General features: G+C 47.1%; 1 protein-coding gene across 1 annotated transcript in view; it reads left to right on the forward strand.

Annotated features, from left to right (window-relative positions):
• Positions 1–350: 350 nt before the first annotated feature.
• Positions 351–21,394, forward strand: part of odad3 (outer dynein arm docking complex subunit 3) — a 57,129-nt gene continuing 36,085 nt past the window's right edge. The window contains exons 1-5 of the mRNA XM_067972886.1: positions 351–790; positions 4,684–4,805; positions 6,013–6,087; positions 7,247–7,426; positions 7,878–7,979. Of these exons, the coding sequence (XP_067828987.1) occupies positions 688–790; positions 4,684–4,805; positions 6,013–6,087; positions 7,247–7,426; positions 7,878–7,979 (582 nt within the window). The 5' untranslated portion in view covers positions 351–687. The remainder of the gene's footprint in view (positions 791–4,683; positions 4,806–6,012; positions 6,088–7,246; positions 7,427–7,877; positions 7,980–21,394) is intronic.

A 21,394-nucleotide genomic window follows, 5' to 3' on the forward strand; every position in this document is an offset into this window, starting at 1 on the left:
ACTGGGGGCTGGGGGTGTTGGTGACACTGGGGGCTGGGGGTGTTGGTGACGCTGGAGGCTCGGGGTGTTGGTGACACTGGGTGTTGGTGACACTGGGGGCTGGGGGTGTTGGTGACACTGGGGGCTGGGGGTGTTGGTGACACTGGGGGCTGGGGGTGTTGGTGACACTGGGGGCTGGGGGTGTTGGTGACACTGGGGGCTGTAACCAGGCCCCAGCCGCTGGTATAAACTCCGGGCCCCAAGGCCCCGTTCAATGTTCGCAAGAAACGTAAAAAAAAATCCGGAATCGGAACCGCTGCAAAGTGAAGGGGAACCGGAAACGGCAGTCTCCCGGCAACCGGTCTGTTGGTTGTTGCTGGGGTGATGGATACAGCGAGCAAACTGGGTTAGAGACACAGGCACATAGAGAGAGACAGATAGAAAGACAGACTGTGATACAGAGAGAGACACAGACAGTCAGAGAGAGACACAGGCACAGAGACAGTCAGAGGGAGGGAGAGACAGAGACATAGGTACAGGACTGAAGATGGAAAGAGATATAAATACAATGGCAGAAAGATAGATTGAATCCAGAGACACAGAGAGATACACAGGGACAGACTGAGACTGACAATAGGGGGGCATTGAGGGCCTTGGAGGCGAGAGAATAGGCAGACTGGGAAACAAACGGGGAAATTAAACCAAGAAATGAGGCCCAGGGAGTCGACCATGCCAGGAACAACGTGTGCGCGGATGCGAGTCCCTGTGCAGGATCAGATCTGGGATTTACAGAAAAAAATCCAGTTGTTGGGTAAGTGTTTCATTGGTTTAATGGGGATGTTTACTGTATGCATGAAATTGAGTGGAGGAGAGTGATTACAGCAGTGTGATAACTGGGCATGTCCCATATGACAAAACTCCTAGAAACGTTGTGGTCCAGGGGCACAGAGGGAGGACAGCGATGCAAACTGGTGAGATATTTTGATTCAAGGTGTGTGAGGGAAAAATCTTTCTTTGATTCCCTCAATTAACTTGAGAGAATGAATGTGAACTAGAAAGGGAATTTGAACCAAAGGGGCGGGGTGGGTGGTGGTGGCGGGGAGAGAGAGAAATGTAAACAGAAGGAAAAAGAAACACAAGGAGCGAGAGGGGAATGGGAAGCTGTACGGTTAAGGTAAGAAGGCAAGCAGGATAAAATGAGAGTGGAAAAGGAGGAGAGAAGGGAATGAAAGAATGTAAAAAATAAAGGAGAAGGGAAAATGTGAGAAAAGAGAGCAGTGTGTGTGAGATAAACAGAAGGGAAGAAGAGAGACATAGAAACAAGTGAAGAGGGGCCATTTTATCAGACTTACCAGTATCCAGCCCTTCAGAGGGGGTGTGAGGATATTTTTACTGATATTTATTGCCAAGCATATAATGTTTAAACTAATGTGGCAGGGGGATGGGAACCGATGCAGGAAGTCAGTGGGAAATAAAGTGGTGACAGAAACAAAAGGCAGTAAGGGAGAGTGTACAGAACATGACCGGACAGATGGTCTGAGAAAGCAGGGCAAAGACCAAGGGAAGTCTAGATTAAACTGCATTTATTTCAATGCAAGAAGTCTGATGGGCAAGGCAGATGAACTCAGGGCATGGATGGGTACATGGGACTGGGATGTTATAGCTATTACTGAAACATGGCTAAGGGAGGGGCAGGACTGGCAGCTCAATGTTCCAGGGTACAGATGCTATAGGAAAGATAGAGCAGGAGGTAAGAGAGGAGGGGGAGTTGCGTTCTTGATTAGGGAGAACATCACGGCAGTAGTGAGAGAGGATATATCCGAGGGTTCGCCCACTGAGTCCATATGGGTAGAACTGAAAAATAAGAAGGGAGAGATCACTTTGATAGGATTGTACTACAGACCCCCAAATAGTCAACGGGAAATTGAGGAGCAAATATGTAAGGAGATTACAGACAGCTGCAAGAAAAATAGGGTGGTAATAGTAGGGGACTTTAACTTTCCCAACATTGACTGGGACAGCCATAGCATTAGGGGCTTGGATGGAGAGAAATTTGTTGAGTGTATTCAGGAGGAATTTCTCATTCAGTATGTGGATGGCCCGACTAGAGAGGGGGCAAAACTTGACCTCCTCTTGGGAAATAAGGAAGGGCAGGTGACAGAAGTGTTAGTGAGGGATCACTTTGGGACCAGTGATCATAATTCCATTAGTTTTAAGATAGCTATGGAGAAGGATAGGTCTGGCCCAAAAGTTAAAATTCTAAATTGGGGAAAGGCCAATTTTGATGGTATTAGACAGGAACTTTCAGAAGTTGATTGGGAGAGTCTGTTGGCAGGCAAAGGGACGTCTGGTAAGTGGGAGGCTTTCAAAAGTGTGTTAACCAGGGTTCAGGGTAAGCACATTCCTTATAAAGTGAAGGGCAAGGCTGGTAGAAGTAGGGAACCTTGGATGACTCGGGAGATTGAGGCACTCGTCAAAAAGAAGAAAGAGGCATATGACATGCATAGGCAGCTGGGATCAAGTGGATCCCTTGAAGAGTATAGAGATTGCCGGAGTAGAGTTAAGAGAGAAATCAGGAGGGCAAAAAGGGGATATGAGATTGCTTTGGCAGATCAGGCAAAGGTGAATCCAAAGAGCTTCTACAAATACATAAAGGGCAAAAGGGTAACTAGGGAGAGAGTAGGGCCTCTTAAGGATCAACAAGGTCATCTATGTGCGGAACCACAAGATATGGGTGAGATCCTGAATGAATATTTCACATCGGTATTTACGGTTGAGAAAGGCATGGATGTTAGGGAACTTGGGGAAATAAATAGTGATGTCTTGAGGAGTGTACATATTACAGAGAGGGAGGTGCTGGAAGTCTTAACGCGCATCAAGGTAGATAAATCTCCGGGACCTGATGAAATGTATCCCAGGACGTTAAGGGAGGTTAGGGAGGAAATTGCGGGTCCCCTAGCAGAGATATTTGAATCATCCACCGCTACAGGTGAGGTGCCTGAAGATTGGAGGGTAGCAAATGTTGTGCCTTTGTTTAAGAAGGGCGGCAGGGAAAAGCCTGGGAACTACAGACCAGTGAGCCTGACATCTGTAGTGGGTAAGTTGTTAGAGGGTATTCTGAGGGACAGGATCGACAGGCATTTGGAGAGGCAGGGACTAATTAGGAACAGTCAGCATGGTTTTGTGAGAGGAAAATCATGTCTCACGAATTTGATTGAGTTTTTTGAAGGGGTAACCAAGAAGATAGATGAGGGCTGTGCAGTAGACGTGGTCTACATGGACTTCAGCAAAGCATTTGACAAGGTACCGCATGGTAGGTTGTTACATAAGGTTAAATCTCATGGGATCCAAGGTGAGGTAGCCAATTGGATACAAAATTGGCTTGACGACAGAAGACAGAGGGTGGTTGTCGAGGGTTTTTCAAACTGGATGCCTGTGTCCAGCGGTGTGCCTCAGGGATCGGTGCTGGGTCCGCTGTTATTTGTTATTTATATTAATGATTTGGATGAGAATTTAGGAGGCATGGTTAGTAAGTTTGCAGATGACACCAAGATTGGTGGCATTGTGGACAGTGAAGAAGGTTATCTAGGATTGCAACGGGATCTTGATAAATTGGGCCAGTGGGCCGATGAATGGCAGATGGAGTTTAATTTAGATAAATGTGAGGTGATGCATTTTGGTAGATCGAATCGGGCCAGGACCTACTCCGTTAATGGTAGGGCGTTGGGGAGAGTTATAGAACAAAGAGATCTAGGAGTACAGATTCATAGCTCCTTGAAAGTGGAGTCACAGGTGGATAGGGTGGTGAAGAAGGCATTCAGCATGCTTGGTTTCATTGGTCAGAACATTGAATGCAGGAGTTGGGATGTCTTGTTGAAGTTGTACAGGGCATTGGTGAGGCCACACTTGGAGTACTGTGTACAGTTCTGGTCACCCTATTATAGAAAGGATATTATTAAACTAGAAAGAGTGCAGAAAAGATTTACTAGGATGCTACCGGGACTTGATGGTTTGACTTACAGGGAGAGGTTAGACAGACTGGGACTTTTTTCCCTGGAGAGTAGGAGGTTAAGGGGTGATCTTATAGAAGTCTATAAAATAATGAGGGGCATAGATAAGGTAGATAGTCAAAATCTTTTCCCAAAGGTAGGGGAGTCTATAACGAGGGGGCACAGATTTAAGGTGAGAGGGGAGAGATACAAAAGGATCCAGAGGGGCAATTTTTTCACTCAAAGGGTGGTGAGTGTCTGGAACGAGCTGCCAGAGGCAGTAGTAGAGGCGGGTACAATTTTGTCTTTTAAAAAGCATTTGGACAGTTACATGGGGAAGATGGGTATCGAGGGATATGGGCCAAGTGCAGGCAATTGGGACTAGCTTAGTGGTATAAACTGGGCGACATGGACATGTTGGGCCGAAGGGCCTGTTTCCATGTTGTAACTTCTATGATTCTATGATTCTATAATGTTGCATCAACGAGCTGCAATTAAATGTGAACTTAAAAGTAGGTCTAATTTTGCTGCAGAGTTTCAGGATTTTGCTGCCACCAAATGAGCTGTGCCTCTTGGTGAGTTCCCATCAATTTGCTGGCTTGCTTTGTCTCTCCATTTGCTGCCATGCCTGGTTATACTGGATCCATGGACTGATCAAGGTGAGATGGTGGCCCAGTTACAGAATATCCTAACCTTATTGATTGGTTTATTTTAGAGGGTGATCGTAAGGCTTATTATGAAAGTTCACAATGGTCAATCAAGAAAAACAAGGAGACCATTCAACACCTCAGACAAGACAACAAGCGGCTGCATAGAATGCTGGCGGGAGCACTGGTGGTAAGATCAGGCAGCCTGGCGACTACACTGAACTGTCTGTCTCGCTGACACACTCAGAAATTCCCTTTCATTGTAACAACTTTCTATCTGTGTGTTTTTAATTGTCTTCAACACAGTGATGGCGAAACAACAAAAAACTTACATTTCTAAAGCGCCTTTTACATAGAAAATATCCCGAGGTGTTTCACAGAGGGGGAAGGGGAAAAAATGAGAATAGAAGAAAGAACGGATGACGAACAATGGAGGGAGCGATTCGAAGGCTTAGTTGAAAAGTTGGGTTTTAAGAAGTTTATAAAGGTGGAGTGAGAGGAGTAGGGATTTTGGGAGGGAGATCCAGCGAGTAGGTGTGAGGTGGCTGAAGGCTGTGTCACCAATGGTGTGGTGAAGAGAGAAGGTGAAGAAAAGCTCAGTCAGGTGAGCAAAGGGGGCAAGATAGGATATGGAGAGATTTAAAGATGAGGATTGTAAATTTAATGCATTGGTAGACTGTGAGTTAATGTAGGTTAGTGAATAATGGATAAATGGGTCTTAGTGCAAGACAGGGTGTGGGTAGCTGGCTGTGTTTTGGACCAGTTGAAGTCTAAGGAGGGTGGAAGGCCAGCAAGGAGGACATTAAAGAAATTGAGTCAAGGGATGGCAAAAGCTTGGGTAAGAGTTTTAGTGGCAGAGGAGCTGAGGTAGGAGCTGACGTGTGTAATATTGCAGCAGTAGAAATAAGCAGTCTTGGTAATGGATAGTATGTGGGGTTTGTAAGTACCAGGACTCCAAGGTTTTGCATGGTCTGATTCAACCTGAGCGTGTGGTCATGGAGGGGGATGGAGTCAGTGGCAAGAGAGAGTACTCCTTGGCGGGGGTTAATGGCTTTGGTCTTCACAGAGAGAGGAGACCCCAACCCCTGTACCTGGTCTGCATTCAAGCTTGGGCCCTAGAAGGGGGAAAGGGCATTGTCAAAATGCACTGCATTACCTCATGTTCAGCTTCTGACCAGGTACTTGGCTTGTCTGTATAATTCTGTGGCGAGCATTTTTTCAATATACCTGACTTTAATGTACGTGGATTTCTGATTCTGCAACAATCTCACCCCAGCCCTGTGCCAGATTCTGCACTCCAGCCCTGTGCCATTGTGTGTCTTTCCATGTTAAAGGCACTGAAGGTTTGAATACAGACAGCTAAGCTGGTTAAAATGGAGTTGTATTTTGTGTTTCAGGGCGATGAGAAACTTGTTAAAGATGCATTTCAGGATCGACCTGAGAAAGCAGCACTGAGGAATAAGAGTGGAAAGGTAATTGTTTATTGGATTTCCTCAACAGTTGCAGAGACATCAAGGGTAGTTCCCAAATCTCTTGCAAATGGTGCAAGGTGGTAAAGAGAAGTTCAAACCTAGCGTCTCTGTTTTTAATCCCGTGATCCTGGGCACAGGGTGGGGATTAACATTTGTACTTTGTCCAGTACAGAGAGGGGCTCAACCTGTCAGTAACACATGAGACTCTGAAGTTTGCTGTATTCCAGGAGGTGCGGTGGGAAAGAAAGGTTGTTGGATGGTGGCAATTTGCAGCGATTTAATTGGGAGCTGTGCACTGCCAGGAGTGAAACTGGTAGTCAGCCCATCTCTCCTTAATGCTTTTCAGGCCAAGATATTCAGCTAAGATTCTGACTTCGGGATGACTACACTCACCCTGCCTATCTCTCAAATCAACATGCTTTCTGCACTAAAGCCAAAAAGTAATCACTGTTGGAGGCTGCAGCTGTTTGGGACACTGTGAGAGGCAGCAAGTTGTTCAGGACTAGACCTGAGCCATTGGAATCCTACACAATGGGAGATAAAAGGAAGCAGTTTGATGCACTGGGATTCTGTACAATGAGAGGGAATGGGAAGGGTTTGGTCCATTGGGATTCTGTACAATCGAAGTGAATGCAATTTTGGTCCTTTGGTGTATTAGGAGCCTTAGTGAAGTATTGTCTCTTGTTGTTTTTGTATCTGAGAAGATGTAAGTTTAAACATTCTGTAATCAATAAAATCTACTGGATTGGCTTTCTGCTGCTGTTTAATTTTTACTCTTAATAATCCGGATTAGTATGGCCTAAGTCGCAGGGTCTGGTAGAATATTTATTTCTCTGCTATCTGAAAGCTAGGTGAAGAGAGAACTTGTGTCGTTTCAAGTGATTAAATTATAGTAGCCAGGCTGTTCTGTTCAACCCCTGGGGGATACTGCATTGCCAGATTTATTGTCTGAATAAAGTTAGACTCTGGTTGATAGGGAGCAAGGCTCACACTTACAGAAGTGGTTTTTAGTACAAAGCATAAGAAAAATAGCCAGTCAAGTCCCAGAATTTGTAACATCTGGTTTTCAGTTTAATAAAGTTTTTTTCTATCTAATTTGGCAATTTATAATTGAATATCAATTAGTTGTTAATTTTTTCACACCTCATCCATTGCCCAGGATGTGATTACAGTTATGGACCAGAAGGTTTGTGATAAGATTAAGCAGTTGAATGCTCTTAAGCATGAGACAGAGGTCAGGAACAAACATCAGCTGGACCTGGAGGAACAGTACAACAAGAACGTACAGGAGACCGCAACCCTGCAAGAGATCATGGAGAACACTACAGAGAATGCGCAGGTGAGGTCGCTAGCTCAGATTGTCCCAATGTAGGGATCAGATAAAAGTAAGTTAGCACTTTTTAAAAAAAAAACAAAAAAGAAACCTCCCAGCCGATGTTTTAGTATCATTTTTCTTATTGACCCCCTACAACTGAAGCCGCCGACCCATCCTGGGTACGGTTCTGAGGGCACCAGGTTTACGGTGCGGGTGCCCACTGGTTTAGGGCGGCGAGCTGCCCCAGGACACTGTTGGAGATGGCCAGCTGCCCTAAGACATCCTATAAGGCTGTGACAATAAGGTGACCACTGGCTCCTTATTTTATTGTTGCCACTAAACATTGTGCTTGGTTATTATTGGAGAATTCTGATGTTTTTTGATGTGCTTTATATGGAGCAGTGAGGTGCAGCTAAACCCTCGAGTGCTCTCTGACATCACCGCTCACTATCTCATTTCCTTTTGGATGTTTCAGACCTTGCGGCTGCTGGAGAACCGTCTGGAGAAAACACATCTCAAGTGTCATGAGGCAGCGCACGTCATGAAGGTGTACCAGAGACTGAAGGCGCATCTACAGGTATGGTCACCTTTCACCTGGAACATAACCATGCTGCAGCCTTACAATTGCCAGAGTCAAGGCATTGGGGGAGGGGAGAAGCTCATGTCAGCATCAAGGTACACAAGGTGACACTGGCCTGGCTCACCTGTGCAGGTACATAACCAGGGACTTTGAGTTATATTCGCTAAGACAGTGTTCATAATTGTTTTCATTCTCCTAGATATTGCAAGGAATGCTGTATTTAACACTCCCTGTAAAGCACACAGTCAAACAGTAATGAACATTAACCATATTTATACTGTCCTAAAATGCAAGGGCAACCTACTCCCACACCAACTCTGCTCACATATGAAAGTGGGAACAGTTATGAATGGTGTCAAAGTGCAAAGCCTTAGCCCTATATCTGAAAATTGATTTCCCAAAACAGAGTCATTTGGCACTGGGTCATCTGGACAGGTACATTACGGACCGCACGGACCCTGTTACGGGGCACTGCATGAACTCAGGATTATCGGAAGGAGGAATCATAGAATCATAGAAGTTACAACATGGAAACAGGCCCTTCGGCCCAACATGTCCATGTCGCCCAGTTTATACCACTAAGCTAGTCCCAATTGCCTGCACTTGGCCCATATCCCTCTATACCCATCTTACCCATGTAACTGTCCAAATGCTTTTTAAAAGACAAGATTGTACCCGCCTCTACTACTGCCTCTGGCAGCTCGTTCCAGACACTCACCACCCTTTGAGTGAAAAAATTGCCCCTCTGGACCCTTTTATATCTCTCCCCTCTCACCTTAAATCTATGCCCCCTCGTTATAGATTCCCCTACCTTTGGGAAAAGATTTTGACTATCTACCTTATCTATGCCCCTCATTATTTTATAGACTTCTATAAGATCACCCCTTAACCTCCTACTCTCCAGGGAAAAAAGTCCCAGTCTGTCTAACCTCTTCCTATAAGTCAAACCATCAAGTCCCGGTAGCATCCTAGTAAATCTTTTCTGCACTCTTTCTAGTTTAATAATATCCTTTCTATAATAGGGTGACCAGAACTGTACACAGTATTCCAAGTGTGGCCTCACCAATGTCCTGTACAACTTCAACAAGACATCCCAACTCCTGCATTCAATGTTCTGACCAATGAAACCAAGCATGCCGAATGCCTTCTTCACCACCCTATCCACCTGTGACTCCACTTTCAAGGAGCTATGAACCTGTACTCCTTGATCTCTTTGTTCTATAACTCTCCCCAACGCCCTACCATTAACGGAGTAGGTCCTGGCCCGATTCGATCTACCAAAATGCATCACCTCACATTTATCTAAATTAAACTCCATCTGCCATTCATCGGCCCACTGGCCCAATTGATCAAGATCCCGTTGCAATCCCAGATAACCTTCTTCACTGTCCACAATGCCACCAATCTTGGTGTCATCTGCAAACTTACTAACCATGCCTCCTAAATTCTCATCCAAATCATTAATATAAATAACAAATAACAGCGGACCCAGCACCGATCCCTGAGGCACACCGCTGGACACAGGCCTCCAGTTTGAAAAACAACCCTCTACAACCACCCTCTGTCTTCTGTCGTCAATCCAATTTTGTATCCAATTGGCTGGAAGAGTTTTTTTTTTGACACTGGATTTTTGGAACATGGAATGCTTTACCACAAGCATTATTGAGGGTCAGACTATAGTGTCTTTTAAAAGTGAATTGGATAAGTACCCCCCAACACCCCCCCCCCGCCCCTGGACAAGTGTACCCCCAACCACCCACCCCCCCGGACAAGTGTACCCCCCCCTCCCCGGACAAATGTACCCCCCCCCGCCCCGGACAAGTGTACCGCCCACCCCCGCCCCCGGACAAGTGTACCGCCCCCCCCTTCCCCCCCCCCCCCCCCCCCCGGACAAGTGCACCGCCCCCCCCACCCCACCCCCTCGTGGACGAGCGCGAGCGCCCCCCTCTTCCCCCCCCCCCCACCCCCTCGTGGACGAGTGTTCCCCCCACTCCCCACCCCCTCGTGGACGAGCGTCCCCCCTCTCCTCTCCCCCCCCCCCCCCCCACCCCCTCGTGGACGAGCGTTCCCCCCACTCCCCACCCCCTCGTGGACGAGCGTCCCCCCTCTCCTCTCACCCCCCCCCCCCCCCCCCCTCGTGGACGGGCATCCCCCACTCCCTCCCTCCCCCTCGTGGACGAGCGTCCCCCCCCCCAGTGGACGAGCGTTTCCCCCCCCCCCCCCCCCCCGCCATGGACGAGCGTCCAACCCCCCCATGGACGAGCGTCCCCCCCACCCCACCCCCACCCCCGTGGACGAGCGTCCCCCCCACCCTTGGACGAGCGTTTCTCCCCTCCACCATTCTCTGGGGAAGGGAGTTCCACAGACTCACAACTCTCTGAGAGAAAAAATTTCTCCTCATCTCCGTCTTAAATGAGAGACCCCTTATTTTTAAACTGTGGCCCCTAGTTCTAGTCTCTCCCACAAGGAGAAACATCCTGTCAGCATCTACCCCTTCAAGTCCCCTCAGGATCTTATATGTTTCAGTAAGTTCACCTCTCATTCTTCTAAACTCCAGTGTATACAGGCCCAACTTGTCCAACCTTTCCTCATAAGATAACCCCCTCATCCCAGGAATCAGTCGAGTGAACCTTCTCTGAGCCGCCTCCAAAGCAATTATGTCCTTTCTTAAATAAGGCGACCAAAACTGCACACAGTATTCTAGATGTGGTCTCATCAATGCCCTGTACAACTGTAGCAAAACATCTCTACTTTTATATTCCATTCCCCTTGCAATAAATGACAACATTCCATTTGCCTTCCTAATCACTTGCTGTACCTGCATACTAACTTTTTGTGATTCATCTACTAGGACACCCAGATCCCTCTGTACCTCAGAGTTCTGCAATCTCTCTCCATTTAAATAATATACTGCTTTTCTATTCCCCCTGCCAAAGTGGACAAGTTCACATTTTCCCACATTATACTCCATCTGCCAAATTTTTGCCCACTCACTTAACCTATCTATATCCCTTTTTCAGACTCTTTATGTCCTCTTCACAACTTACTTTGCTACTTACCTTTGTGTCATCAGCAATTTCGCAAATTTAGTCCCTTCATCCAAGTCATTGATATAAATTGTAAATAATTGAGGCCACAGCACTGATCCCTGTGGCACTCCACTCGTTACATCTTGCCAACCTGAAAATGACCCATTTATGCCTACTCTCTGTTTCCTGTTAGCTAACCAATCTTTTATCCATGCTAATATGTTACCTCCTACACCATGAGCTCTTATTTTGTGTAGTAGCCTTTGATGTGGCACCTTGTCAAAAATCTTCTGGAAATCCAAGTACACCACATCCACAGGATCCCCTTTATCCATGTTGCTTGTTACTTCCTCAAAGAACTAATAAATTAGTCAAACACGATTTCCCTTTCATAAAGCTGTGTGGACTCTGCCTGATTGCACTGAGATTTTCTAAGTGCCCTGCTATAACCTCCTTAATAAAAGCTGGAAAATAGCATTTTCCCTATGACAGATGTTAAGCTAACTGGCCTGTAGTTTCCTGCTTTCTGTCTCCCTGCTTTCTTGAATAGAGGAGTTACATTCACTATTTTCCAACCTGATGGGACCCTTCCGGAATCTATGGAATTTTGGAAAATTAATACCAATGTATCTACTATCTCTGCAGCCACTTCTTTTAAGACGTTAGGATGAAGTCCGTCAGGACCTGGGGACTTGTCAGCTTTTAGTTCTAATAATATTTTTAGAACCCTTTCCCTCATGATTGTAAATGTTTTAAGTTCCTCCCTCCCTTTCACCTCTTGATTTACAGTTATTTCTTGCGTGTTGTTTGTATCTCTACACTGAAGACGGACGCAAAATATCTGTTCAATTCATCCGCCATTTCCTTGTTCTCCATTATTAATTCCCCAGACTCACTCTCTAGAGGACCAACGCTCACTTTACTTACTCTTTTCCTTTTTAAATACTTTACTATCTGTTACTCTTACTATCTGTTTTTATATTTCTAGCTAGCTTTCTCTCGTACTCTAATTTCTCCCTCATTATTCTTTTAGTCATTCTTTGCTGTTTTTTTATATTCTGACCAATCTTCTGGCCTGCCACTAAACTTCGCAGAATTGTATGCTTTTTCTCTCAATACTCCAGCTGTTTGCCGTACCATTGTTTTATAAAGGTTCATCATGACTTCTTTGCTTTTGTACTCCATCCCTCCTTATATAAAGCCCAGGGTGCCGTATGCTTTTTTAACTGCTTTCTCAACCTGCCCTATCATCTTCAATGATTTGTGTACATGTACCCCCAGATCTCTCTGTTCCTGTACCCCTTTTAGAATTGTGCCCTTTAGTTTATATTGCCTCTCCTCATTCTTCCTACCAAAATGTATCACCTTGCATTTTTCTGTGTTAAATTTCATCTGCCACGTGTCTGCCCATGCCACCATCCTGTCTATATCCTCTTGAAATCTATCATTATCCTCCTCACTGTTCACTAGACTTCCAAGTTTTGTGTCATCTGCAAATTTGGAAATTGTGCCCTGTGCACCAAGTCCAAGTCATTAATATATCTCTCAGTATCCTCCCATTTATTGTGTATTCCCTCGCCTTGTTTGCCCTCCCCAAATGCATTACCTCACTCTTCTAACATAAGAACATAAGAAATAGGAGCAGGAGTAGGCCAGTCGGCCCCTCAAGCCTGCTCCGCCATTCAATACGATCATGGCTGATCTGATCCTAACCCCAAATCTAAATTCATGTCCAATTTCCTGCCCGCTCCCCGTAACCCCTAATTCCCTTTACTTCTAGGAAACTGTCTATTTCTGTTTTAAATTTATTTAATGATGTAGCTTCCACAGCTTCCTGGGGCAGCAAATTCCACAGACCTACCACCCTCTGAGTGAAGAAGTTTCTCCTCATCTCAGTTTTGAAAGAGCAGCCCCTTATTCTAAGATTGTGCCCCCTAGTTCTAGTTTCACCCATCCTTGGGAACATCCTTACTGCATCCACCCGATCAAGCCCCTTCACAATCTTATATGTTTCAATAAGATCGCCTCTCAATCTTCTGAACTCCAATGAGTAGAGTCCCAATCTACTCAACCTCTCCTCATATGTCCGCCCCCTCATCCCCGGGATTAACCGAGTGAACCTTCTTTGTACTGCCTCGAGAGCAAGTATGTCTTTTCTTAAGTACGGACACCAAAACTGTATGCAGTATTCCAGGTGCGGTCTCACCAATACCTCCCTGTTTTTATATTCTACCCCCCTAGCAATAAAAGCCAACATTCCGTTGGCCTTCTTGATCACCTGCTGCACCTGCATACTAACTTTTTGATTTTCTTGCACTAGGACCCCCAGATCCCTTTGTACTGCAGTACTTTCCAGTTTCTCGCCATTAAGATAATAACTTGCTCTCTGATTTTTCCTGCCAAAGTGCATAACCTCACATTTTCCAATATTGTATTGCATCTGCCAAATCTCCGCCCACTTACCCATCCTGTCTATATCCCCTTGTAGGTTTTTTATGTCCTCCTCACTCTCTACTTTCCCCCCCATCTTTGTATCATCTGCAAACTTTGATATGTTACACTCGGTCCCCTCCTCCAAATCGTTAATATAGATTGTAAAGAGTTGGGGACCCAGCACCGACCCCTGCGGAACACCACTGGCTACTGGTTGCCAGTCCGAGAATGAACCATTTATCCCAACTCTCTGCTTCCTGTTAGATAACCAATCCTCCACCCATGCCAGAATATTACCCCCAATCCAGTGATTCTTTATCTTGAGCAATAATCTTTTATGTGGCACCTTGTCGAATGCCTTCTGGAAGTCCAAATACACTACGTCCACTGGTTCCCCTTTATCCACCCTGTACGTTATATCCTCAAAGAACTCAAGCAAATTTGTCAGACATGACTTCCCCTTCGTAAAGCCATGCTGACTTTGTCCTATTAAATTATGTTTATCCAAATGTTCCGCTACTGTCTCCTTAATAATAGACTCTAAAATTTTACCCACCACAGATGTTAGGCTAACTGGTCTATAATTTCCAGCCTTCTGCCTACTACCCTTTTTAAATAAGGGTGTTACATTAGCAGTTTTCCAATCTGCCGGGACCTTTGCCGAGTCCAGAGAATTTTGGAAAATTATTACCAAAGCATCCACAATCCCTACTGCCACTTCGCTCAAGACCCTAGGATGAATTCCATTTGCCACTTTTCTGCCCACCTGACCAGTCCATGATATTTTCCTGCAGTCTACAGCTTTCCTCCTCAATATCAACCACACGGCCAATTTTTGTATCATCTGCAAACTTCTTAATCATGCCCCTACATTTAAGTCTAAATCATTAATATACACCACAAAAAGCAAGGGACCTAGTACTGAGCCCTGTGGAACCCCACTGGAAACAGCCTTCCAGTCACAAACACCCGTTGACCATTACCCTTTGCTTCCTGCCAGTGAGCTAATTTTGGATCCAATTTGCCACTTTCCCTTGGATCCCTTAGGTCTTTACTTTTTTGACCAGTCTGCCATGTGGGACCTTGTCGAAAGCCTTACTAAAATCCACGTACACTACATCAAATGCACTATCCTCATCGACCCTCCTTGTTACCCCCTCAAAAAATTCAAGCAAGTCAGTCAGACACGACCTTCCCGTAACAAATCCATGCTGACTGTCCTTGATTAATCCGTGCCTTTCTAAATGGCGATTTACACTGTCCCTCAGAATTGATTCCAATAATTTGCCCACCACCGAGGTTAGACTGACTGGCCTATAATTACTCGGTCTATCCTTTTCTCCCTTTTTAAACAACGGTACAACGTTAGCAGTCCTCCAATCCTCCGGCACCGCGCCTGTATCCAGTGAGGATTGGAAAATGATGGTCAGAGCCTCCGCTATTTCCTCCCTTGCTTCTTTTAAGAGCCTGCAATACATTTCATCCAGGCCTGGCAATTTATCTAGTTTCAAAAATGCTAAACCCCTTAATACTTCCTCTCTCACTATTCTTATCCCATCCAATATTTCACACTCCTCCTCCTTAACTACAATCTCTGCACCCCCCTCCTTTGTGAAGACAGACACAAAGTATTCATTAAGAACCATACCCACATCTTCTGCCTCCACACATAGGTTACCTTTTTGGTCTCTAATAGGCCCTATTCTTTCCTTAGTTATCCTCTTGCTGTTTATGTATTTATAAAACATTTTTGGGTTTTCCTTAATTTTACATGCCAGTATTTTTTCATGCCCTCTCTTTGCTTTCCTAATTTCACCGCTGCTCGTTCTATACTCCTCTAGGCTTTCTGCAGTATTGAGCTCTCTGTGTCAGGCATAAGCTTCCCTTTTTTGCCGTATCCAACCTGTATGCTCCTTGTTGTCCGGGGGCTCTAGATTTGGAAGACCCACCCTCTTTTGTTGTGGGAACATGTTCTGAACCCTCACTATGTCCCCCTTGAATGCCTCCCACTGCTCTGACACTGATTCACCTTCAAGTAGCTGTTTCCCGTCCACTTTTGCTAAATCACTTCTCAGCTTAGTAAAATTGGCCTTTCCCCAATTTGGAACTTTTACTCATGTTCTATCTTTGTCCTTTTCCATAACTGTAAATCTAACTGAATTATGATCACTACCAACAAAATGCTCTCCCACTGATACTCCTTCCACCTGCCCAGCTTCATTTTGTAAAACTAAATCCGGAACTGCCTGCCCTCTTGTTGGGCTTGCTACGTACTGGCTAAAAAAATTCTCCTGAATGCAATTTAAGAATTCTGCGCCCTCTCTATACCTTTTACACTGATTGTATCCCAGTTAATATTAGGGTAGTTGAAATCCCCGACTATTTCTGCCCTATTATTTTTGCACTTCTCAGAAATTTGCCTGCATATTTGCTCTTCTATCTCCCTCTGACTGTTTGGGGGTCTATAGTACACTGCCAGCAGTGTGATTGCCCCTTTTATGTTCTTTAGCTCAACACATATGGCCTCATTTGATGGTCCTTCTAACATATCATCCCTCCTCCCAGCTGTAATTGTTTCTTTAACCAATATTGCCACCCCCCACTCCTTTTTTATCTCCTTCTCTATCTCGTCTGAAAACCCTGTAACCAGGAAGGTTGAGCTGCCATTCCTGCCCCTGTTTAAGCCATGCTTCCATAATAGCTAAGATATCATACTTCCGCATGTCTATCCATGCCCTCAGCTCATCTGCTTTACTCACTATTCTCCATGCATTGAGTATATACCATTAACCACTGCCAAACTCCTTTGTCGTCTATTTTCTAACCTTTGTTTCCTCTACCTTCCAAACTCACTTACTAATGTTCTGCCTTCCATTTCCAGCTCTGTTTCTTTCCCTCCTGAATCTACACTCAGGTTCACATCCCCACTGCCAAGCTAGTTTATACCCTCCCCAACAGCACTAGCAAACCTCCCTGCGAGGATATTGGTCCCGGCCCTGTTGAGGTGCAACCCGTCCGGCTTGTACCTCCCTCAGAACAGGTTCCAATGCCCCAGGAATCTAAAGCCCTCCCTCCTGCCCCTTCTGTCCAGCCACGCATTCATCTGCTCTATCCTCGTATTTCTACTCACTAGCGCGTGGCACCAGGAATAATCCGGAGATTACTACCTATGAGGTCCTGCTTATTTAATTTCTTTCCTAGGTCCTTAAAATCTGCCTGCAGGACTTCATCCCTCTTTGTACCTATGTCGTTGGTACCGATATGGACCACGACCTCTGACTGAGCCACTGCATCCCCTCTCCCAGCACCCCACCTCACCTCAAACCAGCACCCCAAATCTGCCTTTCTGTACAATCCAATAAGCAGAGTAGTGCAAATAGGCCCATTTATTCTTACCTGATGCAACTCTGCAAAGGGTAGATTATTGACGAAAATACAGTTGCTAGATCGTAGGGACAAGGTCCATTTATGGGAATGGCTGGGAATCTGTTGAAAGTGAAAGTGCTTCTGTAAAAACCCCTACATTTTGTGTAACGAGGAGGCAGGAAAATGACACGTGTATGTAGTGCCCAAACTTTCACACAAACTGAAGAACTCCCACGATCACCCTTAATGATGAATGTAAGGAATCTTACAACACCAGGTTATGGTCCAACAGTTTTATTTGAAAATCACAAGCTTTCGGAGCTTACCTCCTTCGTCAGGTGAGTGAAGGGTTTTTAGTGGGAGGGGTGAAACTGCTAATCACAGATTGAGAAGCATTGCAGACTCCTTTTAAAGATATGGAGTTTTGTTTAATTTTTAGTGACGTATCAAAATAGATTACATATTTAAACCAAATAACGGCTGTCCATTGGCTCAGTTTTCAAATCCCCCAGCCGCTGTGGTACTGAGCCACAGACTAAGGTCCCTGCTTCTGTTCCAGTCTATTGGTCTGCGCTGATCTTAGCTGGGGAACTACTGTTGGCCTCAATGACCCCAGGCTAAGAAGCAGGAAAGCATTCCTGCCCTCAATCAACATCCATGGACTCCTAGTGGGAAATGAGGACAGAATGGATGGTCTCTCATAGAATAACCTGCTGACACTCATTGCCTGGGCTCACTGACACTCACTGTTTGGGCTCACTGACACTCACTGTCTGGGCTCGCTGACACTGTCTAGACTCCCTGGGGGGAAAAATTGGATAAGGGTGAACTTCGTACTACCTGCTACTTACCATGAAATCTCTGTGCAGCCAGCACTACCCGTGCTGCTGAGAGGCTGCACGGAGAATGAGGAAGTTGGAAATGGGGCGTGCACAGCGCACATCATCAGCAGCCTGCACTACTTAAAGGTACAGGCACATTTCCAATGGCTGGTACACAGCTTACCTGCAGGAGGGAAAATGGCCATGAGTAGCTGCACGGCACGAGAGGGCTCCATGCTTCTCCGATGATGCTCTTGAGGCCTTGGTGGAAGGTGTGGACGAAAGGAGGGCCAGCATGTACCCGCAGGGTGGCCGGAGACCCTCCAGACTACAGCTGCGTGGACATTAGCAGGCTGTGGCGCAGGAAGTGAACGCTAGGAGCATTGCACCACGCACGTGAGTGCAGTGCCGGAAGAAGTTCAATGATTTAACACGAGTGGTCAAGGTGAGTGAATACAAGTGTCAAGTAGATCATCCTACCAACTGCTCCATGCTCGACACCTCCCGTCACCCATCCACCCACCAACAAACACTGCCCATCCATACGCAATGCTGCACTCGGCATGTTGCATCTCAGCTGCACATAGTACCACACTTGCAGGCCACTCAACCACCACTCACAAATCACACAAACTAGCAGCTATTCGACCATGACAGGCACATCACCCACACACCTTGCAGGACACTCACTGACACACTGTCCTCTGTCTTGCAGGAGAAGGTGGAGCATTACACCCGGCAGCAGGAGGGACCTGAGGCTGGACGGGCTTGTTTGCTCATCCTCACCCCCCCTAGAGGAGACAGTGCTCCGGATCATTGGGCGGGCCATTGCTGCAGCCGTCACAACGTGCCGCGCTGGAGGTCCAGGTGAAGGGGGGCCTCTGCATATCTAATGCTCCTTCTCTTTTTCCACATCTCCCTCCTCCCATAATCTTTTCTGACTCACATGCTGCACTTGCTATCAGCACACACCTCTTGCTCCTCTCCCCATTCCACAACTCAACCTGTTTCCTTTGTCATTGCAGATACCCAAGAACACGTGATGGCACCCTCTGAGGAGGAGGACACAGAAGCCACACTGTCACTCGATCTGACACTTGCTTCTGCAAGCTCAGAGACTGACACTGCGCGTCCTTTAGAGATTAGGTTAGAGGAGGAATCTGCACATGGTGAGACACTGAGCACAAGTGTGCAGGAGCCCTGGTGGGTGGAACGGATACCACAGGTGCCAGCTCACCGGAGGGCGAGGTCGCTCACTAGTTCTGCTGCAGAGGAGTCAGATGAGGACTTCGATGGGCCAGCCTACAGAAGTCGGCTGGTGGGCGTACACCAACAAATGCTTGGGGCACTGGAAAGCCTGCCAGAAAGCCTGCGCACAATGAGAAGGGGCATGGAGGAGTCTAGCTCCAACTTGGCACAGGTCTTTGCGCAGAGCTTGGAGCCCTTCTTTTCCAACATGGAACATGTGGTCACCTCCATCAGCGCACCTGTGGAACCCACCATGATGCAGCGTCTGATGACTGATGTCACAGCATCCATTGCAGCACAAACATCTGCCATCCAAGGTCTGATTACTGCATTTGCAGCTCAGACTGCTGCCTTGGAAGCTCAGACTGCTACTTTCCTGGCTGTGGGGACCACAGTGGAACGGGGTTTCCAGGGGGCCACAGCACTCCAGCAATCCGTTCTCCAGCTGATCACCAGGATTGCATTAGGGTCCCGGGAGAGTGGCAATGGCGCCATGGCAGTTGAACCTGCTGTCCTCTCTCAGGACGACAACCTTCCTGCTCTCATCTCTGCCACTCCGCCAGTGGCCCTGTTGTTGCCTCTCGGCCAACCAGGCCAGACTGCTACAGACCAAGCTGAGATGGTGCAGTCTGAAGCCAGGCCATCCAGGCCCAGAGCTGCTCGAGGTCGTCCTCCAAGGCCATCTGCACGCTCCTCAATTGAAGGCCAGCAGCCTCCCACCACCTATGCTCCAGCCACTAGGGAAGCACCTCGTAGGAGCACTAGGATAGGTAAAGGCACACGGACAACAGGCACTGAGGGAATGCACAAGGGTGAATAGTTCTGTTATGTTTGCGTAATTTCATTTATTCATCGATAAATGAGAGTTTGATTTTGCATTTGGTTGTGGTTTTTATTTATGCAATGAGCTGAGGGAGAACCGAAAGGTTCTTATGCTCCTTAAGAAGGAGATAGATAGATTTCTGGACACAAAAGGCATCAAGGGGTATGGGGAGAGAGCGGGAATATGGTATTGAGATAGAGGATCAGCCATGATCATATTGAATGCCGGAGCAGGCTCGAAGGGCCGAGTGGCCTACTCCTGCTCCTTTTTCTATGTTTCTATGACACCTATGTGTAATCAGATGGAGGGCGATTTGATTGTCTTGTGGAAGCGGAAAGGTGGGGAATGTAGGACTGTTGGTGAGTTGGGGGATGTAGTTCAAATTATTGATAGCAAGCACGGATCAGGCGAGTACGCAGAGCCCTTGCAGACAAGCCGTGTGGTTCCTGCTGCACCCTTGCGTCTTCCTCCACTTCCTCTTCCGCCTCCTCCTCAGCCGCCTCCTCCTCCACCTCTGGCTCAGGGTCTTCTGCAATCATTGGTGGCAAAGGCTGGTCCCTCATGATGGCGAGTTTGCAGCATACCACCACAAATCTGCCCACTCACTCAGGGGAGTACTGCAGGGCTCCTTCAGACCGGTCTAGGCAGCGGAGGCGTTGTTTGAGGAGGCCTATGATGTGCTCCACGATGTTGCGTGTGGCAGCATGGCTCTCATTATAGGCCTGCTGTGCACGTGTGTGAGGGTTCCTGACCGGTGTCATGAGCCATGGCGTGAGGGGATAGCCCTTGTCGCCCAGTAGCCAGCCTTTGACTTGCCGAGTCGATTGAAAGATAGCTGGCACGTTGGACTGCCGTATGACGAAGGCATCATGACTGCTCCCAGGGTAGTGGGCATCGACCTCCGTGATTCGATGCGTGTGGTCGCACACCAGCTGCACATTGAGGGAGTGGAAGCCCTTTCGGTTGACGAAGACAGCCAAGTTGAATGTGCGGGGCATGCAGGGCAATATGTGTGCAGTCAGTGGCACCCTGCACCATGGGGAAGCCAGCAATGCGGGCGAACCCCCGTGCTCGCTCGTTCTGCTTCTCTCTGTTGAGAGGGAAGGTGATGAACCTGTTCCTCATATGGTACAGTGCGTCTGTGACCTCCCTTATGTAGCGTGAATAAGACTGTGCGTTGAGTTGAGCGTTAAGGTCGAAAATGGTGTGTATCACTGTAAATCAGCGTCGCACACTGATTGCAGCCATTTTCTCCCTACTTTACACGCTTCCAGCATTCGGTATTTGCGCATGCACTAACTCCTATACCAAGGTGGCATCTGGCGCACATCACGCAGGAAACATGCGTGCGCATCCAAGATGCCATCTTGGATGTCAGAGAGGCCGTGTAGCGTCGAAACAATGGGCGCTACATGGCCAAATTTAGCCCCTTGACTCTCACTTTTCAGGCTCACTCACACTCACTGGGCTAAGAGTGACTCTCACTGGTCTCGCTGACGCGGCTCGCTGTCGCGGCTCGCTGTCTGGTCTCGCTGTCGCGGCTCGCTGTCTGGTCTCGCTGACGCGGCTCGCTGTCTGGTCTCGCTGTCTGGTCTCGCTGACGCGTCTCGCTGTCTGGTCTCGCTGTCTGGTCTCGCTGACGCGGCTCGCTGTCTGGTCTCGCTGACGCGGCTCGCTGTCTGGGCTCGCTGA

Source organism: Heptranchias perlo, chromosome 37 (assembly GCF_035084215.1).
Source record: "Heptranchias perlo isolate sHepPer1 chromosome 37, sHepPer1.hap1, whole genome shotgun sequence".
In the NCBI taxonomy this organism is placed as follows: Eukaryota; Metazoa; Chordata; class Chondrichthyes; order Hexanchiformes; family Hexanchidae; genus Heptranchias; species Heptranchias perlo.